The sequence below is a fragment of the Lactuca serriola genome, chromosome 5, assembly GCF_051521515.1.
Source record: "Lactuca serriola cultivar US96UC23 chromosome 5, Lser_US96UC23_V15, whole genome shotgun sequence".
NCBI classification, from domain to species: Eukaryota; Viridiplantae; Streptophyta; class Magnoliopsida; order Asterales; family Asteraceae; genus Lactuca; species Lactuca serriola.
The window spans coordinates 262,295,116-262,321,829 of record NC_136412.1 but is presented as its reverse complement, the minus strand read 5'-3'; the positions used below and the strand labels follow the sequence as shown (position 1 = coordinate 262,321,829).

The following is a 26,714-nucleotide window of genomic DNA, read 5'->3' as shown; positions in this document are numbered from 1 at the left end:
AATTTCATAATTTGTTGCAACCTGCTTACTAAATCGAAGAGCCACATTGCCATACGCATGCTAAACTCTTCAATACCCAATTCCTCGGATACTGAAGATGCATTTAATAAAAGCGATTTTTGGTAATTTTATTATATATATATATATATATATATATATATATATATATATATATATAGGGGCGGAGCTTCAACGATTTATTCGGGGGGGGGGGGGGGGGGGCGGAAACATTATATGTATAAAAATTGGTAAGCAGGGGAGGCCACAACCCCGCAGCACAAACAGTTGTAGTAGTTGCAGCAACATTAGCTTCAAAAAGAGCAGCATATCGATCATCAAATTATAGCGGTCTTGATAGACCCAAACATCTCCGACATAGACCTTCGGACAGCAACAACCACCTCAATGGCGATGATCTCTCAAATCTGATCATCAATCAATCCTAGCCTATCCTGGCTACCCGCTCCAGATCTTGATCCTCTCATGTAATGTCCCAAAAATTATGAGGTAAAAATTTCATTTTAAATTCAATCAAAACTCTATTTATCTTTTATTCAAACATCCAAAAGTATTTCCTAATAAAACATTCATCAAAGTACAATCCCAAAATCAACATAATGTAGAAACATGGGTGGATGCACTGTGATCATGTCGGACCCTTCCCTTTTGAACCGAAAGTACCTGAAACCATAAACACAATATCAGTGAGTTCCCCCAAAATACAACATACCATACATACCCGTTGGGCCTAGCCCTCCCATTAGGCCCAACCCACATATTGGGCCCAACCCGCAATAATAGGCCTAGCCCTACCAAACCAATATGCCTAGCCCAATCATACAAATGCAAAAGTCACAAACATAGTTAGCACCCTACATAACATACAATGGGCCTAGCCCTTCCTGATACATGGGCCTAGCCCAGCATACAAATGGACCTAGCCCAACATACCATGCAAGAGTCACAAAGAAAACTAGCATAACATATGATAGTGGGCCGACATTGGTGCCTTCGACCCACTAGTACAACGAGGAGACTCACCTCAATCCGTTGATAATCAAATAACTGATCGGGTCGCTGAACTGGATAACCTCGCACCAACTAACAATAAATACGGCATAATTAATAATTAACCCAATAACCCAAAATCCAAGGCCCAATCCATAATCTAACTTCCTAAAGGGTAAAAGACCATTTAACCCCTACCATAACTAGTCCAACCTCAAATGACCCAGCCCCTAAAAGGACCAAAATGGATTCCTAGGTAGTACGCCCTGCGTCACGTACTGACTGCCGAAGCACAATGTACAAGATGTTGATGCGCAAACCACGCATTACGCTGAGCGTACTCCTATGTATGCCCAGCGTACTCAGCAGAGAGCTCAAAATCTGACAAAAGCTCTTAATGGTTAAGACAAGGACTTCCAAACTTATATACGATCCTAAGGAGATGTCTTAACACGTAAAGTTGGTAACTTTACTCCTTTGCATGGCTTAATGGGACCAACTCCTCAATAAAATCCACAATAAACATCCAAACTCATGCACGATCCAAAATAACTCATCAAGATGATGTTTTGATGAACAAGGGACCTCACAACTCCAACATTTTAAGCTCTTGGAGTAGCTCATACTCACATGGATGACTATAAGGAAAAAAAAATGAACCCAAAACATTCCTTAGACTAAATCTAACAACTAGAGCCATCAAGTTAGAAACTTTATACCTCCATAAGGTAAATCAAGATGCACAATGCCTGGATCCAAAAGCTTAAAGCAATACCATACTTCTCCAAAAAGCTTCTTCTTCTTCTATGAGCACCAAAATGCATGAAATACAACCAAAAGCTCAAGAACCTTCCTATAAATAGCAGCTCACTCATTCCTTCATTCTCACACCCTTCCATCGACTTATCTCTAAAATATTTGATAATTATCCCCTTTTTTCTTCGTTTCTAGTATGTAGCGAAGTCTTGCGACACACCCTTCATCTGAGTAGTAGCCTTCTAGAAGGAGATCCCGAGCCAATATTCTGGCCGCATAGATCCCGGTTCTCGTCTATAGTACTTTGTAAGTGAGCTACACTTACTTTGCCTTTGTGTAATCTATAAGTTAAGTTATGAGTCATTACTAGGAACTTGTAAATAAGATTTATCAATAATTCCAAGTTGTTATGTTGCTTGATCTACTTTGGGGAGTAATGCCTATGCTGAATTTAGTGAGGTCTTTAAAGTGAGATTTCTAAACAGTTTACTCTGTATACCAAACGGACCCTACCTTCTGTAACACCTGCATATTTGGGCTAGTCAATTAAGATATAATAAGTATTAAAAATGTTTTTTTTAATAAAAGATTGTTTATGATAAATAGTCTTAACCAAATTATTAGTTAGGGTCAACAATTGTAACCTATTTGACGTGATAAAGAAGAATTATATGAATATTATGTGTTTCATGATTATTATAATATAATAAAATAGGAAAAATCAGTCGAATCGTTCGTAAATCGTAAAAATAAGTACGCCAAAACATATACATATTATTATATATTTAAAAAATACACATCATCCCAATTGTGAAAATATAAATTTCATTGAAATCTGAATCCATAGGAATTAGATATGATTTTTATAAGATATAAAAGTCAGTCGCGCACAAGGAATGTGTGACGTAAAAAACTATGAAGAGAATGACTGACTTTTAGCTAAAGCCACCAAAAAAAAAATCGTAGTACTCTTTAAAATAAGAATTTTGAGGAAAAAACGTCAAAAATGGAGTCCCTACGAGAGAGTTATGATTTTAGCAAACTCATTTAATTTTATAAAAAAATTATGGACAAAAAATATAAAGTCAAAATTAGCCAACGGAGTCTAAACGAAAGATATAGATCTCGTCCATAGCTATGTGTGGATAAGATTATGGATAAACCGAATTAAATAATGTGGATAATATTATGGATAAGATCGAATTAAGTAATGTGGATAAGATTTTGGATAAGAACGAATTAAATAATTTAGATATTATAAATGGTATAATGATTTTATTAATAAATAGTTAAGGGACTATAGTGTAACTTTAAGGATATATTGTGTTAATACAAGAATAACCGAGGGACCATAAATGTAACTATAATTGATAAGAAATATAAGAAATGTCTTACATATTTTATTAATTAAAAATAACACATGCTGTTTAAATATGTGATCTTACAATAAAAAAACATTACGTATTTATTTAGAGGGACACGTGTTAACTCTTGAGATATCGTGTCAATAATGCTGATGATTAAGCCTTTAAATTGTACGGAGGATAATCAAATTTTGAGTATAAATAGGCAAATGATCAATAGTGTCTATAAAACAAATAAATATATCGTAAAGAAGTTTTGGAAATCAGTGCTAAGCTTGATGTCATGACAATAGTTAGTCTGCACTAACTAGCCAAGTGAGTGCATGGTTACTTTCATCTTACACACAAATATGAAGTATTTAATATAAATTACGTGTTATGTGCGCATATTATTTGTGTTCTTGATATCTATGTTGGATAAACAAAAATATACATGTTTTATTTGTCTTTAAATTGTATATGTATTTTATACCTATAATTATGATGTGTAAAAGATGGGTAGATTAAAGATGAGATAAATGACGAGCGATGAAAGATGAGATGAATGATGAGCGATGATATATGAGTGGTAAAATATAGTGAGAAACGATGGGCCCGTCATCTAGCAAAGTATAAATGACAACCACAGACTATTCTAGACAGTCCGGTGGAACACTAACAGACTCGCAACCTGTAGGTGTTGTGAACAATATGTTCACCCGGTGTACTTTAAAAACCCATTGACATGTATTGCGGGTGGACTCTCAAAAATAATATTGTCGATAAATGAGATAAACCCTGGCAGCTATGGATTTAGTGTCTTACAAATAAACATTGACAGCTATGGACTTAGTGGCCTATAGATGGACATTGGCAACTATGGACTTAGTTCCTGTCAGATAACATCGACAACTATGGACTTAGTGCCTGTTAAATAAACTCTGGTAGCTATGGATTTAGTGTCTTACAAATGAACGTTAGCAACTATGGATTTAGTGCCATATAGATGGACATTGGCAGATATAGACTTAGTGCCTATCAGATAACATCGACAACTATGAACTTAGTGCCTGTTAAATAAACCATGGAAGCGATGATTCTTAGGGTAGAACCTTAAGAAATAAAGAAGATAATGGGGATGGGTAATTGGGCTACTTGTTTGATAATGAAACATAATAACTTTACTATTATGGGTTGAAAACCCTATTTACTCACCAGGTTTCCCAACCTGACCCACTCAGTTTATTTGTATTACAGGTGTCGATACGAAGCTACATTACATTGACAGATTAAAGGAGATGTAAATCACCAGTGTAAATGAATATAAAGTTTGTTTATGCTTATGTTTATGTATTGACGATGACATCCCAAAGTTTTAATATAAACAAATTCCATTTCTTCGGAAATGCTTTGATAATATATTTATCATGTTTTCTGGGAACAAATTCCGCAATATTATTCTTTAAAATGAGTACTCTGATTTTGAAATAAGCATAAATAAAAAAATTAAAATGACCTTGAATTTGGGAATGTCACACCTTCGATATGATCCTACTTGGTTATTCCTTATTTTGATCTTAAAGTAGACTTTGGGATTAATGATGAATCTAAACCCTTAGGATAATAAATTAAGACTTAGCGTTATGTACATCTAGGTCTTTTTGGAAAAGGTGTAAGGCGAAGCTCTGCCGATTCATCAAGCACCAGACACTTCGGTCAGGTGAGTTTGTAGTTACTATCAAAATCATAATTTAAAATAAAATTATTATCTATATGAGACATTAAATGCTTGCCTGTAATATCTGTATTATATGTCTAATTAGGATAATACTATTGAATTTGAAACTGTATTATAAATCAATCTGCCAATAGTTATAAGTCTCGCCTTAGGTTTAAGAATAAGACATTTAAAGGAAACTTGGTTGAAAGTAAGTTAGATATATATATTAGGCCTCATGACTAGGGTATGGTGTGTGAGAACAGAGTAGAGTGTTTCTCTTCTTTCTTAGATGACCAAAAATGGTGGGTCCATATCAGACAACCGACAAGTATGTATGGGTCATTGACTAGAGTAAATGACAATACTTGACTATTCTAGGCGGGCTAGTGAATTACGTTGCTAGCATGGACTTATAACCCATGGACGTAGATAAAATGGGATACCATATTTATCAAATCTCTGAACATTAGTTACCTTATATGACTAACACTGGCCAAGGACACCCCTAGTTATGTAGTTAAATAGTTGCTTAAACGATTTATTAGGTTGTGTAATTCCTCTAGATAATCATTGCGTTAGGATCTATGTAGATCGGTTGGGTTGGGTAGTTGGTCTTAGGTTAGATTCTATATAATTTATCTGATAACATTGTATGCAGGACTGATATTAATTATTATCACTAAATTATTATGGGTTTGAAAACCCTACGTATCTCACTAGGTTTCCCAAACATGACCCACTCATTTTTATGCATCATAGGTAGGCGAACCAAGACTGTAGTAGTCTAGTTAGGATGCCAAGTGGAATAAGAGATGTGCCTGTAATTTATAGTTCTAAGACCTTTTATATTTTACGTTGTAACATATGTTTGGATATGAACGAATGACATCCTCGAGGTTTTAATAAAATTAAATAACTTTTGTTATCTCAAAATGTTTTGTTTAAACTCGGAATTTTCGCATCTCAATTTTATAAAGCGTAAAGAAAAATGTTTTAATTGTTTCTGAAAAACGGGGGGGGGGGGGGGGGGGGGTGTCACATAGAGAAATCTAATTTTCTCATCACCTCTCCTTTCTGTTCACTTGACTTCTAGTTCTAGGGTTTGAGTGTGAGCCATTAGAGGCATCGCCCTTTTGGTTCTAAGCTTTTTCCAAGACCAATAACTACAAGGGATTGGAGTGATTTGTTTACTATAACAAATCAAAGGTATGTAACCATAACTTGGTATTTTTTATTAAATTAGGGTTCATGTTAGTTTTGTTGTTCATTGTATGTTGCCTTCAAAGTGTTATGACATAAATCCTTTAGGTTTCATGTGCCCTTAAATGTTAAGTAAAATTCCGCAAGCACATATTTTTGTAACCTATAAAATCCATCAAACATTTATGAGGACTCAGAGCAAGAAAATGCACAAAGAGCATGAAAATTTATGGGCACACGTCCTTGAAAGGTTTTGCAAGGAATTGGGTAAAGGTGATAAATACCATGATAAACACCTACTTAATTCAAAGTAGCGAGATAGTCAAGGAGATGAATAAATTATTTAGGAGGCTTTGCATTTGTTTCGTAAGGAAACGGGAAAGATGTTCAAGTTTAGTGACTCTTGGGCAGTGTTATCTTCTAGTCCGCGATGGAGAGAATTCGAAGTCAAAGTCGTACTTCGATAAGAACCAAGACAAATAACAAAAATAGGCTCAAGTAGATATACAACTTCTTCTGATGCTCGTGTCGAGTTAAATTTGAATGACGGCGACGAGCTCGAGCTGGAAGAAATTATCCGACAGATGGGTATGGACAAAACAAAAAGGAAGGGGAAGGGGTCTTCTTCAAATGCATTAGATAAATTCACCATGGCGACACTTCGCGCCAACTGCGTCGTTTATTTTATTGTGTTAATTGATTGTAATTCACCACCATTCTCTTTAGCAAAACAATCAAACAAATTTCTGTGCATGTCACATTTTGCTCTCAGATTGGTAGGATTCCTCTCCTTTTTCCCTCTTTCATTTCTTTGAACTCATCATATCGTTTTGGCAACTTAATTTTATAACCTAGTTGATTTAGTTGTGATTAGGTTTACCATTAGTTCAATCCTATGGATAAATGAGTGTTGATTTCTATGTATAATCTGAAGTATTGTTTAATTTGGTGGTCGTGTAGATATTGTCATCTTCTCTATCACACTTGTTTTAGTATTAATAATACATTTATCCTATATACATATTTCCCCCTTTTAAGTTTACCTCTAACATGTTAGAACATATATGTATTTTTATCACTGCCTTGTAATTTAGACATGACAAGTGAAAATACCAATGACACTGTTCCCAATACACAGTCGGAGGAGTTATGAGGTAGTTGTTGCCGCCACCAAAGTTATGGGTATCGGAAAAGATGGAAAATTGCCATGGCGATTCCCTTCTGACAATGGTAGACGCAAGACAAATTCTCGGTGGCGGTACACAATATTTTAAGGGTATCATGCCTAAAAATTTACATTACACCCAGAAATTTCCAAAAAAAAAATTACATTGTGCTTTAAAATTTGATGGGTTTTACCGGTCACCCCGAGAACCCCTTATGTCCGCCACTGCCTTCCGACCTCGAGTTCTTCAAGAATCTCACCATGACTACATCAGATCCATCCAAAAAGAATGTTGTGATAATGAGAAGAAAAACATGGGGGAGCATACCTTTACAACATGTTGTGATAATGTAAAATGGAATGTGTTACTCTTTCACTACGTATGTTCGTGTGAGGGATTCTCAGCTGAAACCCTTGCAATATGTAAAGGTTAATGTCTGAGATGTAAATATGTTTTCTTGTCTGTCTAGAAAGATAGTCAAAAAGCATTTAGGACGGAGGAATATGTTTATTTGAGATTAATTGGTACACGTGGAATTTTGGTTAATTTTAATGTTTTTAATTTTTTAAATTGTTTTTTGTAATTTTAGTTTTGAAAAGTATAAGGTTCATGTGATGTCAACACCATATGCACATAATGTGATCAATGTGGGTGCCATGTAGGCATCAAAACCACTTTACATGGTATAAGAGGTCGTAATGGCCAAATGATAGTGTAACTCAGAGATAAAGGGACATTCCATAACTTATAGTTGTTGCAGGATATAATATTTTATAATCCATAGGTTCATACATGTAAATGTGGGAGTAATGTGATTTAGATATGTATATTTTCACTTTTCAGGTTCAGTTATTTGTGAGGATATAAATTTAAAGTTTATAATTTTAGGATTGATATTTAGTATTTTATAATACTAGTTAGAATTGTGATATGTGTATGTTTGGTGGTTAATTTAGCAAATATAGGATATGTTATTGATATATGTTTGTCATGCTTTTAAATTTATTTGTGTAAAAAGTTTATAAGATAAGAAATGCAATATTTGAATAAGAATATAGTGAAATAGGTGGATCAGTAAAACAAAATGTCAAGCTAGTAAGAAAACCATGATAACTTTTTTTTGTTTTCCCTTCTTTCTCTTTGTCAAAAGATGCTGGTTTTATTCTAAGAAAAACATGTAACCGCTACCAACGAAATCAAAATAAATTGCAATTTTTATTTTCATTTGCCATTTTGCTCATAAAATCATAACGTTTTCATGGGTGAAGATTAATTTTAAAATTTTGACCAATGATAAAATATTTTGTTAAATATATTTTGATTCGAATATTATCATGTTTTCCCAATGAAGAAAAAATATGCTATACGAGTACAAAAAAATCTTTTTCGCTATTCTAATGAATAATATTTTTTTTGTATCTGATTTACCATTAAACTTATTGTAGGTGTTCACAAAAACCATTGAAACCGGCTATTGAAGCTTTCCGGCAACTTCTTATCTTCGACGACTCTCCGGTCGTCTTCTCCAGTGAGCCTCTGGCAAAAATGATTTACCATTAAATGGTACGCCTCAACCTTCCCACCAGTACCATCGTTTCCGTCTCCGTCATCTCCGCCACCACCTTTCTTCCCCTTCTTCTGACCACCGCCACCGCCTTTCTCCTCTCTGTCGTTACCATCGCCACCCTTCCCTTTCTTCTCATCACCGCCATCTTTCTTCGCCGGAACTATCTCCACCACCCTCTTCAGTCTCTGCTTCAAAACCTCCGCCAGCATCTTCATATCAGTTGCCCCTTTCACAGTCACCAAATCCTTGTTATTATCAATCGACATCTCAATAAAATCACAATTAAATTAAATCACAGAACAACATTGAGAGGAGAAACCAAAATTCTTGTTCTTATCAATCGACAGTTAAATTAAATCACAGAACAACATTGAGAGGAGAAACCAAAATTCCAAAATTCCCCTTTGTTTTGCTGATAATTTTATGAATCTTCCGAACGCAACCCTGACAGTGTAACGGAATCTTCAAAATTACCCTTTGTTTTGCTGATAATTTTAATGGTAAATCATTTTGCCGGAGGCTCGTCGGAGAAGACGAACGGAGAATCGCCGGAGATAAGAAGTTGTGAGAAACATTCAATAGCCGGTTTCAATGGTTTCTATGAACATATACAACAAGTTTAATAGTAAATCAGATAAAAAAAAAGTAACCAATCGAATACAAAAGAAATACTTAATTACCCACAAAGTAATTTTCCCTTTTATAAATGTTCCAGTATGTTATTAGCAAAAGATCTATTAAATTGTTACTATGATAAGTAAAAACGGCACCGAATTCTTTTTATTATTATTATTTTTAAATCCACGAAAAAAGTGTTTTTTTAATTTTTATTTATTTATTTATTTTTTTTAATATCGGTTTGTAACCAGATTTGTAAACGAGGGCCAAAGAAAAGCCCATAATATTTTTGGGCTTTCACGAAAAATATACAAAATCCTTGTTCTTTAGGGTTTACAATTTGTGAAGCGATTCATCACCTTCTTCCCTTCTTCCTCTGATATTCTCTCGTCACCGGATTCCGCCGCAGCCCACTGTTTCTCTAAGCTTATTACATGGTGCGTTTCCACAGCTCTTCTCTGGATTTATACGCTAAATTACTACGTGAATCCTAAACACTAAAGAACTATGGTACATTGTTTTGCAGGCGCCCAAGAAAGAAAAAGCCCCTCCACCGTCCTCTAAGCCCGCCAAATCCGGCGGTGGAAAACAGAAGAAGAAGGTCGTACTTTATTCCTTGTTAACATATGCGTGTGATTGTTGAATTGAACGCATTTGATGCTTATGATTTTTGTTGAAAAGTGCAGAAGTGGAGCAAAGGAAAGCAAAAGGAGAAGGTGAACAACATGGTGTTATTCGATAAAGCTACTTATGACAAACTTCTATCCGAGGCCCCTAAGTTTAAGCTCATCACCCCATCGATCCTATCCGATCGTCTTAGGGTAAATTTCACAACACCCTTTTTTTAGATCTCATCGTTTTTACTTATATCGTTCTCTCATTTTGATCTTTGGAACATACGATGGTTGTTGACGAATCATTGTTACAATTCGCTTCTTTTCCATCGGTGCTTTGAGCAATTTGCATATGCAAATTGATATCTGATTTGGGTTTAAACTATTCTGTTATGCTTTGAGAGTAATTGTAATTATAATTTGTATGATTATGGCAGATTAATGGATCACTGGCAAGAAAAGCAATCAAGGATTTGATGGCAAGAGGTGCAATCAGGATGGTTTCTGCTCATGCAAGCCAGCAGATATACACCAGGGCTACCAATACTTGAACAATTGAGTTAGTTTTAGATTTCATTTTTCAGCCTATGCATCATCCGATTTAAACCAATTTTCTTTCTTTTGATGACGATTTGCTAATGTCTATTGTGTTTACTATCCACAATTTTCTGAGTGTCATTTTCTTTAGATGTTTTTGTTATTTGGTGACTTTTTTAAAATGCTATGGGGTGGTTTTCTTAATATCCATTTAAGCTTTTTATTAAAAATTGACATTTTTTAGAATTCAGATGATTGTTAAGGAAGAGAGGTTAAAACTGGTGCAATGGAAAAAATACTTGAGCCTACATTTTAGCCATAGAAGTTATAGATTTTTTTCTTCATTGATAACCAGATTGGCTATCTTGTATGATTGTTTGCTTCCCCCAGCTCTCATTCTGTAGTTTTAGCCTTAAAAACTTGGAAGAATGAATCAAGATGATGCTAGTCTTATGTGTGCCTATGTAGATTGTTTATGGTTTATGGACTTTATTAAAAAAGAGTAATACCACTGCTACAACTTATAATAATAGTGAGAAAAAAAAACAACATGGGTTAAAACTAAAACCTCACAAGCCATTTTCCAAGATTTAAGAGAGAGTTAAAGACGGACATTGTAGCCATGATTTTTGCAAGTGATAACTTATGGAAAATCTCTTTGTTGCTTGGTAGCGTATGAAAGTCTTCTTGCAACTTGTGAAACTACCAAAATGTGTCACTTATCACATTTTCATAGTTCTACATAAAGAGCCTAAAAACATAACAGATCATTTCAATTTTTCGAGCACTTCTGCAATCTTAAATATGCATCTGTTTGCAAAAATACATTCATCTTTTCCACGAGAAGATATGGTCTAAAGCTGGTCATCTCAACAATCACCTTTCCAACTTCGATGATACATTCAGATCTAGGTCTTAGGCTAAAGAGTATGTTTTTTTTTTTTTTTTTTTTTTTTGTCAATAGTTAAAGGCTGCCACATAGGCACCACATCAATTTTTACAATTTTATATATTTTTTACCAATGATAGGGACCACATCAATTTTTATATTTTTTACCTGAAGGGTATGGTGATATTTTTACCTATCAATTTTTTTCTTTTTTATTAAATATCTATTCTAATAAATATATTTTTTTTTTGCTACATGTTATATTCTCAATCATTTTGTCACATGTTATTTTGTGGTTATTTTAAATTAATTTTTTTTACATGTCAATTTTATAGTTTTTTTTTTCATTTTATTAAATTTCATATAGTATTTAAATATAATAATAAATACAAATCAATTTTATTAATGGACTTTCTTTCTAATTTTAAAATTACTAAATAAAAGTCTTATTAGTTTTCTTTTATTTATTTATTTAAATTATCTATTTAAATTTAAAAGAAAAAAAAATACTTTTAATTTTAATAATTTAACATTTTTTTCAATTTTCTTATAAATTCAAACTTCTCGAATGTTTAAAATTTCATATTTAATTTTTATTTGAAAGAAAACCATGTAATACAAGAGTCTCTCACACCTAGTTAATTAATATAAATCTATAGCTTTCAATCTTTTATTTACAATAACAATAAATTTAAATCATTAAAATGTTTGATATTATTTTCTAAATAAACCCTTTTCTAAAACTTTGAATTTTATATTAATTATTATATTTTGAAATTTATTTGGTTTAACCATCAAAATAATTTTTTTAATTGTTTACTATTATCATCTGGATTAAAAAAAAAACGATATAACTAGAAAATGGAAATAGGTTATAAAAAAATCAATTGATAAAAATGAAAGAAATCAATGGTTAAAAAGACAGAAGTAGGAAAAAGAAAAGAAAAGAGTGCATTAATTCGAAAAATAGAGAAAGAAAGTGGTAAAGATCCACCGCTGAAATATACTGCCGGCAATAATTGTCTTCAAGGGTTGGTGTTTACCGCCACTATCCATGTTGGCATGCTGCCGATGAAAAAGCCATGACACCGTGCACCCTTAGAAGAAGATGCTTAAAGAGTTATAGAAGGATATTAAAAAAAAAAAAAAAAAAAAAAAAAAACATGAGAAATACAATTTTAATAGGTACTATTATACGAATCCTTCTCATTTACATAAATTGGCAAATCATAGGGTATACAAACCATTTCACTCATAAGGGATACACAAAGCAATTTGGAGAGTAGCTTAGGGTATACATACCATTTCAACCATTTCACTCATAAGGGATACACAAAGCAATTTGGGGAGTAGCTTAGGGTATACACACCATTTCACTCATAAGGGATACACAAAGCAATTTGGGGAGTACTTATAGATTTACCCTTTTAATATTTGTGCATTAAAATATGTGATAAAAAAAAAAAAGCTAAAATCATAAGAAAAAAAAAGATTAAACTTTTAAGTCAAGAAAACTAAATGATTGGTTAAAAAAACTTGTGCGAGAAAATGTGAGATGATGGTTGAAGTAAAAAAGATGAATGAGAAACAAAAGAGAAAAAAAAAATTCATCAGATTATCCTGAATCGCAGATTGAAGATGATGGGTAATGTGTAGTATTTTAGTATGTTGTTTTTATTTAGTGTTATGGTTTGTTTTATTCGGTATTTTAATGTAATTTGTTTCTATATGTAATATTATTACATATTATTGGCTAGATACTAATGTCTACCTACCAACTTAGCTACCATCTCATTAAATGTCTATCCATTATCACATTAAATAATATCCAACAACTCTACCTATTTTTTATTTAATCTCAACATATCATATCAACCAACACTATTACAAAATTTTATATAAAGAGTGTAAACAAGAATATATTAATATTGAAATATGTCTTTTTCATTTTCTCCTCCAAAAAAGTTTTCTCAAATTGTTTACCAGTTGAAACGTCCAGACGATGAAACCGTTAGAGCATGGAAGGCTTCTAATGAGATCAATGAGACTATATAATTGCTCCAACGTGTTATATAACTACAATATCAAATAAAATAAGCATCTATCTTTTAGTAATTCTACATCATCTCAAAGTCATCTAATTGTTTACTTGTGCAACTAGTACCTACACCTAAACTCATTAACACAAGAATAATGACAAGCTACAAGGAGTTTAGTGGATAACATATATAAGTTCATATATAGCAACTTACAAACATTTAGTATATCCAATTTATAACAACAACATAAATAAACCAACCATATGGTACTTAGTGAGCTTGAATGGCTTCTTTGTTGGGACATATTTATGTGGTTTATGCTAGGTTTATATTATTTAAATGGGTTTGTAGTGTTTTCAGTTAAATGAACCGAAATCCATTTTGATTTCAGTCTAAGTATGGCTAGTGGGCTGAGCTTGGGCTTTTATTAAGCATTGTATTTAGGTCATATATATATAGGTGATAGCCGTTTAGGGTTTGTAGTTGTTCATTCATTGTAATATTCGGTTGTGAAGAGTGTTCTCAATTGTACCAGATGATTTAATCAATATAAACGTGTGCAGTTGATATTTTCGTGTGTTCTTGAATCTCTATTTGGTTTACATTCCCTATTCACTAGATAGATTAATTGATATCGTATAATATCCATAGTTTTGGGACTTACATTTGATATCAGAGCTGTATTGGTATTTATCGATTCAAAAAAGCTTTGGAGACTCGTTTTTGTTGTTGTTTTGGTTTTTTAACTTAATCGAAATTTTAATAAATTTTAATTTGTTTCTGTTTCAAACATTTCAAGGAATTCGGTCAAATATCAATTCAAAATACTTTGATTTCGGTCCTTTATCTTTTTGAGCTAGATTTCCACCAAATATGAAAATTATTGTTTTCTTTTGTTTGTTTTTGACAAATTTGATTTCGGTCTTATAATTCAAAATTAAATTCGGTCATTTTCTTAAATTTGTTTTCGGTCCACTATCAATCATTAAGTATTCCGATAAATTGTTTTCAAAATTGAATTTATTATTTTAAAATTGTATTCGGTAGGCACAACTTTTTATTTATTTCGGTCAAATATTTTAAAATATTTTTTTGATTTCGGTCAAATATGTTTATTTCACAATTTTCTTAAATTTATTTATTTTTCTAATATGTTGATTTCGGGGTTATTGTTTTCGGCAAATTGATTTTAAAATTTTTTCGGTCATTGTTTTTAAAATCGTCCACATGATAAATTCAAATCACATTCTTTAAATTTTATTTTAAAATTGGGACCCAACAATCATATTCCTTCCTTAAAATATTTTTTTTTATTTCGGTCAAAATTTATTAAATTGATTTCGGTCCTAATATTTTTAAATTGATTTTGATCCTAATGCTTCCTAAAATTGATTTCGGTTCTTTATTTCAAAATTGATTCCGGTCCTCCAAAGGGCACTAGGTATCGAAGAAAAATTAATTGATTTCGCAAATTGATTTTCACTACACCGATTTCGAAATTAATTTCTTTAATTTCACTTTTGATTGCGGAACATATTGATCTCGGTCCATTTTAAATTCAAAATACACACTTTTCAAAAATTGAATTCAGTATAAATATTTTTTTAATTTTGATTTCGGTTTTTGATCTCGGTCAAAACGAATTGGTTCTTGGTATTGCTTTTCAATTTGTTCTCGGTCAACAATCCTCGTTGATTTTTTGTGCTTTCGGCTAATTTCTTTTTATTCGGTATTATTCAAATGGAATCTCACAGTACAACAAAAGAGGTAAGTAAAACCTGATGCTCTCAATCTTGTGAGGATAAAATAAATCATTACTGTGAACAAAAGGAAATATTGGTAAGAAAGATTTTTGACCTTAAAAATGAAATCTACAACGTTAAGAAACTCAATAAACCTCTTAAAGAAAAAGTATATTTTCAAACTAATGACCTAAAGAGAATTAAAGAGGAATATAACATTAAATGTGAACACTACGATTATGCTAAAAAGGAAATTGCCAAATTAACTGTCAAACTTGATGCATTAAAAGCTAAATATAAAGATGTTGAATTTAACTTTAAGAAATTTGACGTGTCAAGTGAGGTAGATGTGTCCATGATAGAAAAACAGTTAAAATTCAAAGATAATCAGAATAAGTGTAACAACCTAAAATTCAGGTACAACCATTTAGCCCTTCATCTTTTCATAAAATGTCATGTTGGCCCTTTTGTGTTGGGCGAGTACGCTGGGCGTACAAAGAGTACGTTGTGCGTACTCGCGCGCTTAAGTGAACACGTTGTCACCGGGGTACGCTGGGCGTAACCGGTCCAGACCCAAAACCCTAATATGGCTTGATGGCTATAAAAGGAAAGAGATGGCCTTGTCCCTCAACCACCATCCTTCAGAAAGAAACCCTAAGAGAGCTTTTCCTTCGTTTTTAGCTTGGGTGTGAGTGTTCTAAGCTTCAAGGTGTCATTTCAAGGTAGCAAAAGAGAAGAGGAGTCCATTGTGGAGGCTAGAAGTTGGTGGACAAGTGTAGATCCGAGGATAACAAAGGTTGGAGCTTCTTCTTGAGGTAAAAAGTTCTGATCTTGCCTTGTAGTTCTTATGGTGTGCTTGTTGGACCAATTTCTAGGGTTTTTGGTCCCAAAGATGGAGACTTTATGAGCAAGTAGTCTCCATCGGCCTAGATCTATCATATTCCAGGTCTATTTGAGTTGTATGTTCATAAAAATGTAATATTGGGCGTAAATATTGAGCCATGCATGAGATCTAGATCTTTGGAGGAGAAAAGAAAGGTGTTAGAGGGTGTAGGAGCCTTTACAGCCATGCCAAGGCTTAAAGGTTCTGACTTTATGGGATAAGAGGCTTAAGGAGAGCCAGATCTGGAAGTTGAAGGAGTGTCTTGACCGTTTAAGACCAAAATTCATGGTATGGCTGAAACTGAGACTTACGATGGGCGTAACTCTCAGTACGCGCAGCGTAAGGGGTTGAGACCCCCGATTGTAGTTCTTCGACGTACACCCCACGTACAGAAGCTGGTACGCCCCGCGTACTGTTGTCTGTTGACTTTTGTTAACTTTTAGGGTTTTGGTCAACATGTGGACTTTGAGTCAAGGAGGGGTGAAATGGTCTTTTACCCCTCTGTGGGATAATGAAAAGGGTGTAGCCTAGTCTTGGAAGCCTATATTAATTAGAATGATATTTCGTTGTGATTAGGCGGGGTTGGGTCGTCGTTTCGAGATTTGGAGATATCGAGCACGTGAGATTCTAGACTTCCTACGAGGTGAGTCTTCTCACTATACTGTACCCGGAAGGGTATCTATGTGTGACCGGAAGGTCGGATATGTTATGAGTTGTATGCATTGTATATGATTAAGTTAACCGTTGTATGTGCTATGTATGCTACGCTTGATATGGGCCGGAAGGCATTTATGTTATGGCCTGGAAGGCATTGTGATGTGGACCGGAAGGTCGACACAGGTAGGACCGGAAGGTTTACCGGGTCGAGACGGAAGTCCCCTGAGACACATGGACCGGAAGGTCATGGCCTGGAAATGTGTATGTGTGTAAGTAGTATTTTGGGGAACTCACTAAGCATTTATGCTTACAGTTGTTGTGTTATGTGTTTCAGGTACTAGCGAGGACCGTGGGAAGGCGCCGGCGTGATCTGTACACACTGACGGAAGATTTATTTTATGATCTTGGGATTTGGCATATTTGTATTATGATTATGATACATTGGATTTTATGGTATGTTTTGGATGAAAACATGTTTTAAGAAATGAAAATTTTGTTTTGAAAATTTACGTTGTTACAAGTTGGTATCAGAGCCTTGGTTTGAGGGATTCGGGTGCACCTTCGGGCGTAACTGAACTCAAACCGAGGATTTGAGAGAAATTTTTCAATAATAAAAGCATAAAATTTTATAATAGATTTTGTGATAACCAAGGAAGAAGTAGTGTGTACGGTCAGCTAACGCCCGAACGGTAAAATCCCCAAAATACCCTTATAATATGTGTTATGAGATATGCTATGATATGTTATGCATGCTAGAGTAGACTAGGTATTCATATTAGGACTAGAGTGGCCTGATTTGTGATGCCTTAGTCTAGGAGAATCCTGCTGCTATGAGATGCCTTGAGAGCGAGTAGGTAGCCTATGCATAGCAAGAGTAGAGTACTCGCGTTCCGGGGTCCAAGGAGGAGGACTTGGGGTGAGTGCTGATGTGGTGTAATCAGTAGTATAGGGCCCGTACTACTAAAGACATCGGATCAGTGGGCAACCCAAGTAGGAATCCTTTCGTCAGATGATCCACGATGAGGTGGCCGCGACAATCCAGGCCGAGATTCCGGAGATGTTTGGGTCTATCAAGACTACGCTGTTGGAGACTTTTGATGAGCGGTACACCGCGGTGACTGAGGCCGCAGCCGCTGCAGCTACAACAACTATGACTGCTGCCAGACCTCAGGGAGGTGACTCGTTGTCGTTCCGGGAGTTTAGCAACACGAAGCCATCCGAGTTTGATGGGACGCAGGACCCGATCGCTGCGATGAGATGGATTGCTGACATTGAGGGATGCTTCTATACGTGTTCATGTCCGGAGCATCTGAGGGTACGGTTCGCTTTGAACCAGCTCCGCCTAGGAGCGAAGGATTGGTGGAAGTTCATGACGGCGAACTTCACTCTGGCAGAGATTTCAGCAGTGACTTGGGAGAGATTCACCACCATGTTCAGAGACGAGTATGTTCCCCCGGTGGAGAGGGAACGGCTGATTCAGGAGTTCTTGACCCTCAAGCAGGGTAATGATTCAGTTGTTGTGGTCACCCGGAAGTTTCATGAGAGGGCGATGTTCTACCCTGAGCAGGTGTCTACTGAGCAGGCACGGATGAGCCGATATTTGGGTATTCTGAGGAGGGACATTCGGGAGTTCGTATCGAAGTCGACGTACCAGACATTTGCTGAGCTCCAGGAAAATGCCTGGAAGAGGGAGATTGAGTTGGAGACTCAGGCCAGGGAGGAGGCCGAGTCTCAGAGGATGGATAGGCGGCCGGCTCAGTCTTAGCCGGCAGCCAAGCGGACCAAGTTCGCCGATTTGAGGATGGGAGGCCAGAAGGGCCGCACTTGCGGAAAGTGCGGAAAGGGTCATGAGGGGGCCTGACGATCAGGTGTTTGCTACAAATGTGGCAAGGAGGGGCATATCGCCAGGGATTGCCCCAAGGGATTTACGATTTGCTTCCATTGTAACCAGACCGGCCATCGAAAGGCCGAGTGTCCTTAGCTTCATCAGGGATCAGCACAGGGATCTGCGCATGATGCTAAGGTTATTGAGACTCGACCAGCGAAGGCCGAGGCTCCGAGGGCTCGTGGGAGAGCTTTTCAGTTGACTGCGGAGGAGGTCCGCGCGGCGCCCAATGTCGTGGCTAGTATGTATTCTTTCGTGTATTTACTTTTATGCTGAGATATTGTGCTTATATTATGATATGCGTAGGTACTTTTCTTGTGAATTCTGTACCTGCCTTGGTATTATTTGACTCGGGTGCAAGTCGATCTTTTGTATCTTTGGCTTTTAGTCAGCACATCGGTATTGATCGGGAGGTGATGAGTCGACCCCTGAGGGTTTCCATAGCTGATGAGAAAGCGGTATATGCCACCAACGTGATTTGAGGATGTGTGCTCGAGATTTTTGGTGTCAAGTTCTCTATAGATCTAGTTCCTATCTCGATGGGAGATGTCTGTGTCATCGTGGGCATGAACTGGTTGAGTAAGTTTGGAGCGGTCATTGACTGCGAGAGACAGCTGGTGACCATACGAGACCCTAGTGGGGGAGTGCTTACTGTGTATGGCGAAGGGACCTGGTGTGGGTCATCATTTTGTTCGGCTGCCAGGGCGAGACAGAGTTTGCAGCAGGGCTGCAGTGGATTCATAGCCTATGTGATGGACACACGAGTGGCCGTGGGGAGGCCAAGTTTGGTTGACGAGGTTCCGGTAGTGTGCGAGTTTCCGGATGTTTTTCCCGAGGAACTGTCGGGCGTGCCTCCGGAAAGACAAGTGGAGTTCCGTATTGATTTGATTCTGGGAGCAGCACCTATCGCCAAGGCGCCTTATTGCCTCGCGCCGCCAGAGATTCAGGAGTTATCCTCGCAGCTTCAGGAGCTGTTGGGGAAGAGGTTTATTCGACCGAGTAGCTCACCTTGGGGAGCGACGATCCTTTTTGTCAAGAAGAAGGATGGTTCACACCGGATATGTATTGATTACCGGGAGTTGAACAAGTTGACGGTCAAGAACCGGTATCCGTTACCTAGGATTGGTGATCTGTTCGATCAGTTGCAGGGGGAATCTTGGTTCTCCAAGATAGACTTGAGGTCGGGTTATCATCAGATGAGGGTTCGGGATGAAGATATCCAGAAGACTGCATTCAGAACTCGATATGGACATTACGAGTTTGTGGTGATGCCTTTTGGGCTTACCAATGCCCCAGCCGCGTTCATGGATCTCATGAACAGGGTGTGCAGGCTGATGCTGGATCGGTCGGTGATCGTATTCATTGATGATATTTTGGTATATTCCAGGTCTAGAGAGCAGCATGAGGAGCATTTGAGGGAGATCCTTGGAGTTCTGAGATCGGAGAGGCTGTATGCCAAATTCTCCAAGTGTGATTTATGGTTATGAGAGGTCCAATTCCTAGGGCATCTTGTTAACCAGAAAGGGATATTGGTCGATCCGGCCAAGATTGAGGCGGTGATGAGATGGGAGGTGCCGAGATCACCCACTGAGATCAGGAGCTTTCTGGGATTGGACGGCTATTATCGGAGGTTTATTAGGGATTTCTCCAAGATCATCGTGCCACTTACCAAGATGACCCGGAAGGGTGTTGCATTTTCATGGGGGCCGGAGCAACAGTCCTCATTTGAGACACTTCGCCAGAAGTTGTGCGAAGCCCCAGTGCTCGCACTCCTGGAAAGGATGGAGGATTTTGTGGTATATTGTGATGCATCAATATATAGGTTAGGGGCAGTGCTTATGCAGAGGGGGCACGTTATAGCGTATGCATCGAGGCAACTGAAGCCTCATGAGTCGAGATATCCCACCCACGATTTGGAGCTGGGGGTTGTGGTGTTTGCCCTCAAGATCTGGCAGCACTATCTATATGTGGTTCGGTGTACCATATACACGGACCACAAGAGTCTGAAGTATTTGATGGATCAGCTAAGCCTGAATATGCGCCAGAGGAGATGGTTGGATGTGGTGAAGGATTATGATTGTGAGATCCTGTACCACTCGGGCAAGGCTAATGTCGTAGTCGATGCTTTGAGCCGTAGGGCGGAGAGCGCTCCGATCCGAGACGTTTGTATGAGGTTGACGGTGATGACTCCGATATTGGACACCATCCGAGGGGACCAGGCTGAGGCTGCGAGACCAGAAAACCGAAAGAGGGAGCGGGTTGCCGGGCAGGTATCGGAGTTCGTTACCGATAGTCGGGGACTTATGACCTTTCAGGGTCGGATTTGGGTACCGTTTGTGGGCGGGACGCGTACCATTTTGATGGAAGAGGCACATCGATCGAAGTTCTCGATCCATCCCGGGGCCACTAAGATGTATTTGGACCTAAAGAAGGAGTATTGGTGGCCCTGTATGAAGAGGGATGTTGCATGGTTCGTCAAGAGGTGCCTAACTTGTCGCCAGGTTAAGGCCGAGCACCAGCGTCTGCATGGTAAGCTGCAGCCGCTGGAGATTCCCGAGTGGAAGTGGGAACAAATTACCATGGATTTTATCACAAAATTGCCAAGGACTGCGAGAGCAGTCGATGCAATTTGGGTGATTGTGGATAGGTTGACGAAGAGCGCTCATTTTCTTGCTATCAGTGAGAGCTCTTATGCCGAGAGGTTGGCAGAGTTGTATGTGAGGGAGGTGGTATCGCGGCATGGGGTTCCGATGTTGATTGTTTCAGATCGAGACGTACGATTTACTTCTAGATTTTGGAAGAAGATTCACGGGGAGTTGGGTACGAGGCTGCATTTCAGTACCGCATACCACCCACAGACGGACGGGCAGAGTGAGCGGACGATTCAGACGCTCGAGGATATGCTCCGAGCGTGTGTTTTGGATTTTGGAGGGAGTTGAGACACTTATTTACCCTTAGCAGAGTTTTCGTACAACAATAGCCATCATTCGAGCATTGGTAGGCCACCCTTTGAGCTGTTGTATAGGAGGAGGTGTCGGACCCCCATCTGCTGGGGAGAGGTGGGGCAACGGGTAATGGGTAGTACGAAGATTGTGCTTCAGACGACATAGCAGATACAGCAGGTCAGGCAGAGATTGTTGACCGCTCAGAGTCGCCAGAAGAGTTATGCGGATAGGCGTCGGTCCGAGCTCCAGTTTTAGGTTGGTGACCTTGTACTCTTAAAGGTCTCTCCTTGGAAAGGAGTGATTCGATTCAGGAAGAGGGGCAAGTTGGGGCCTCGATATATTGGACCTTTTCAGGGTAATCACGAGCGTAGACAGGGTAGGCTACCGTTTAGATCTACCTGCGGAGCTGGGTCAGATTCACGACACCTTTCATGTGTCGCAGTTGAGGAACTGTATTGCCGACGAGTCGGCAGTGGTACCATTACAGGATATTTAGGTGGATGCGGGCCTGAACTATGTTGAGAGACCAGTGGCAATTAGGGATCGAAAGGTTAAGGTTCTAAGGAACAAGGAAGTGCCCTTGGTGCAAGTGTAGTGGCAGCATCGGAAGGGGTCCGAGCTGACGTCGGAGTCCGAGTCAGAGATGCGGGAGCAGCATCCGGAATTATGTTGGGTATAAGACTTCGGGGGCGAAGTCTGTTTCTAGTGGGGGAGAATTGTAACAACCTAAAATTCAGGTACAACCATTTAGCCCTTCATCATTTCATAAAATGTCACGTTGGCCCTTTTGTATTGGGCGAGTACGCTGGGCGTACAAAGAGTACGCTGTGCGTAATCGCGCGCTTAATTGAACGCGTTGTCACCCGGGTACGTTGGGCGTACCTAAGGTTACGCCGGGCGTAACCGGTCCAGACCCAAAACCCTAATATGGCTTGGTGGCTATAAAAGGAATGAGATGGCCTTATCTCTCAGCCACCATCCTTCAGAAAGAAACCCTATTAGAGCTTTTCCTTCATTTTTAGCTTGGGTGTGAGTGTTCTAAGCTTCAAGGTGTCATTTCAAGGTAGCAAAAGAGAAGAGGAGTCCATTGTGGAGGCTAGAAGTTGGTTGACAAGTGTAGATCCGAGGATAACAAAGGTTGGAGCTTCTTCCTGAGGTAAAAAGTTCAAATCTTGCCTTATAGTTCTTATGGTGTGCTTGTTGGACCAAATTCTAGGGTTTTTGGTCCCAAAGATGGAGACTTTATGAGCAAGTTGTCTCCATTGGCCTAGATCTATCATATTCCAGGTCTATTTGAGTTGTATGTTCATAAAAATGTAATATTGGGCGTAAATATTGAGCCATGCATGAGATCTAGATCTTTGGAGGAGAAAAGAAAGGTGTTAGAGGGTGTAGGAGCCTTTACAGCCATGCCAAGGCTTAAAGGTTCTGACTTTATGGGATAAGAGGCTTAAGGAGAGCCAGATCTGGAAGTTGAAGGAGTGTCTTAACCGTTTAAGACCAAAATTCATGGTATGGCTGAAACTGAGACTTACGTTGGGCATATCTCTCAGTACACGCAACGTAAGGGGTTGAGACCCCCGATTGTAGTTCTTCGACGTACGCCCCGCGTACAGAAGCTGGTACGCCCCGCGTACTGTTGTCTGTTGACTTTTGTTGACTTTTAGGGTTTTGGTCAACATGTGGACTTTGAGTCAAGGAGGGGTGAAATGGTCTTTTACCCCTCTGTGGGATAATGAAAAGGGTGTAGCCTAGTCTTGGAAGCCTATATTAATTAGAATGATATTTTCGTTGTGATTAGGCGGGGTTGGGTCGTCGTTTCGAGATTTGGAGATATCGAGCACGTGAGATTCTAGACTTCCTACGAGGTGAGTCTTCTCACTATATTGTACCCGGAAGGGTATCTATGTGTGACTGGAAGGTCGGATATGTTATGAGTTGTATGCATTGTATATGATTAAGTTAACCGTTGTATGTGCTATGTATGCTATGCTTGATATGGGCCGGAAGGCATTATGTTATGGGCCGGAAGACATCATGTTATGGGCCGGAAGGCATTTATGTTGTCGACGCGGGTAGGACCGGAAGGTTTACCGGGTCGGGACGGAAGTCCCCTGAGACACATGGACCGGAAGGTCATGGCCTGGAAAGGCGTATGTGTGTAAGTAGTATTTTGGGGAACTCACTAAGCATTTATGCTTACAGTTGTTGTGTTATGTGTTTCAGGTACTAGCGAGGACCGTGGGAAGGCGTCGGCGTGATCTGTACACATTGACGGAAGATTTATTTTATGATCTTGGGATTTGGCATATTTGTATTATGATTATGATACATTGGAATTTATGGTATGTTTTGGATGAAAACATGTTTTAAGAAATAAAAAATTTGTTTTGAAAATTTACGTTGTTACAATAAGGATCTAGGATATCACAATGTTCCACCTCCCTTCAATGATAAGTATACCCACCCCTAGAAACCAATGAGGTAGAGATACCTGCTCAGTATGGCCAGACCCTGTACTAGCTTTAGTTAAGATTGAACTATCCGGCCCAAGTGAGAGTATTAAGATGATCGATAGTAATGCTTCTACTTCATGTGCAGGTAAAGTAGTGGAATATGAGAACAAGGAGAACAAAAATAATTCTAGTTCTGTTGATTCTGTTGATTGTCTAACCAATGTCTCTTTGAACTCTGAATCTTATAACACCGTAAATTTTCAAACAAATGTTTCATTTAAAAATCACATATTTTTCATAACATATTGTATAAAAATCTCGTTTATTCAATTTACAAAACATAACTCCATTAATAATCCAGGATCCTCATAACTCTTTCTCTGGTGTGTACAATCAAGCCTGTGCCGTCCCGCGATCCTGAGAAACCTGTAACACATAACACATACACGGTAAACACAAAGCTTAAATACCACATACAACACATCTTAACTACTCAAGGCTATAACTATGTGGACCCTCTGGCCCTAACTCTGTGGACCTTCCGATCCTAAGCTCGTTGGACCCTTCGGTCCAGTCTGCTTGAGCCTTCCGGCCTCATAAATCGTTGGAGTCTCCGCTCCGGTCTATAAACTCCGCATAACATAAATCACAAAGACATAATGCATAGCATGTCGCATACAACAGAATAACATAAATACTCAATGTAAGCACATAAGACCTTCCGGTCACACATAACTACCACTCAAGGTAAAGTATAGCGAGAATACTCACCTCGCATGATATCGGATACCCTCTCATGCTCGATAACCGACCTAGCCTCCTCCTATCAAAATGATAACATCTCAAATCAATACTTTCTCTTGTCCTCATCTCTAAAGAATGGGTAGAAGACCATTCTACCCTTCCTTGACCTCTCATGAATAAGCTTGACCAAAACCCCAAGGCCAACTGAAGTCAACTCTAGCCAACGGTCAAACTTTGACCAGACTCGTCGAGTGCACTCGAGTGACTCGGCGAGTCCATGCGTGTTCTCAGAATCCTCCTAAGGCCTCACTCGACTCGTCGAGTTAGCCTTTCACTCGACGGGTCACCATTGGACACGAATCGCGGGGCAACCCGAATCGACTCATCGAGTCCTCTTATGGACTCGGCAAGTTTCCTCCATGGCAACACTCAAACGATCTTCTGAGGTCAGATCTGTTTCTCTAACTTGTAGATCTAACCTTCTAATACTCAATAATCACGTAAAGGTCCAATCTTTAAGCTCATGCACGACTCATAGTGTCTTATTTGGTGAAATAGCTTCTAAAATGGCAACCTAGGTTCACAACTCCAATGGAACAAAATAAAGTTGAAAGAGTGGGACTCCCTGGACCTCTTAAGGTTCAGATCTGAGGTTTCCCACCTCAGATCATGTCTCACCTAGCTCATAATCACAAAAGAAGGGGAGTTAAACCCTAAAGCTCCCAAGATCTTGAGGTCTAACCAAAAATAGGTGAAAAGGATGCAAGATCATACCTCTTACAGCAGTCCCAAGCAAAGAAATGTTAGATCCATAGCCCCCATCTCGTTCCTTGCTTGAATCATGCTCTTTCCCTTCCATAAAACCCACCAAATTACTTGGTTCCATCATAAGAGCTCTCCCATGGCTCCAATGGCGATCTAGGGTTTCTCACAAAAGATATGGGGCGCATCCAAGGTCATAAGTTCCTTTAAATAGGCTCCAACCCCAGAACTTAGGGTTTTCTCTGCCCAGTACCTACTCTGCGAGTCCATACTTGGACTCGTTGAGTCCGCTCATTAAATTCACGTGACCAACTCGACGTGACTCGACAAGTCAGACTTTCGGCCCGTCGAGTCCCTCCTATATCCGCAAAATTGAAACATGAACTATCATAACCGAAATCCTAAATGTTATAAATCTGTTGCTTCTGATTCTGTTACTTCTAATAAACTCGTTGTTGGTAAATACATGCCACTAAAACAAGCAAAACAGACTGCTTGCTGTAAGTGTGCTTGTGGGAAAAATCAGAGACAAGGCATGGGCACACTACCAGGGACAGGTAGAAACAACTTTCACGTGAAGAAACAAACGTGTTTCCATTGTGGAACACCTGGTCACATTGCCAAAAACTGTCTGAATCGTGCATATGTTCCATACTATGTACATGGTTGGCAGAACGTGCTAAGCAGGAGATCTTTCAAAAGAAAGTTTTCGAGGTCACGTTCAAGAAATGGAAACTAGAATGATGACAAGGCCAAGAATCAAGTATTCAAGGATAAGAGAACTAATTTGAGAGATAGCTTTGCCAAATCGAAATCGGTGAAGTCGAATTCATCTCAAAGATCGTCCTCTAACTCACACTTAAGATTCAAGCCTAAATTAAAAGGTGGTTCCATTCCAAAATCAAGTGGTGAAGCTCCCATCTGGTTAAACAATAAAAGGCTCAAACCTAACTACATATGGGTGCCTAAAAGTCCTTCGACCCAATCACCTCACAATCCTATAATTTCTTCATGTTCTTTAACTAATAAATAGGATATGACATGGGAACAAGTGTCATGTGTGGATAGTGATGGTCAACCTAGTTTCAAAATGGATTGGGTTCCCAAAACGAATTAATCCCGCAACTTGTGCAGGAATAGCTATGGAGGAATATCAACATACCCTGGTATGTTGATAGTGGTT

General features: G+C 38.3%; 1 protein-coding gene across 1 annotated transcript; it reads left to right on the top strand.

Moving 5' to 3' along the window:
- Positions 1 to 9,678: 9,678 nt before the first annotated feature.
- Positions 9,679 to 10,692, top strand: LOC145054165 (small ribosomal subunit protein eS25). Its single transcript, XM_079002309.1, has 4 exons — positions 9,679 to 9,815; positions 9,905 to 9,979; positions 10,065 to 10,199; positions 10,430 to 10,692. Exons 1-4 carry the CDS (start codon positions 9,813 to 9,815, stop codon positions 10,541 to 10,543), a joined length of 327 nt encoding a protein of 108 aa, XP_078858435.1. The 5' UTR covers positions 9,679 to 9,812; the 3' UTR covers positions 10,544 to 10,692.
- Positions 10,693 to 26,714: the final 16,022 nt, after the last annotated feature.

Bases quoted from the DNA above. Each gene is read 5' to 3' on its own strand.
- LOC145054165 (XM_079002309.1), top strand. The intron at 9,980-10,064 runs GTCGTACTTTAT...TGAAAAGTGCAG, and splicing joins GTGGAAAACAGAAGAAGAAG to AAGTGGAGCAAAGGAAAGCA. The intron at 10,200-10,429 runs GTAAATTTCACA...TGATTATGGCAG, and splicing joins TCCTATCCGATCGTCTTAGG to ATTAATGGATCACTGGCAAG.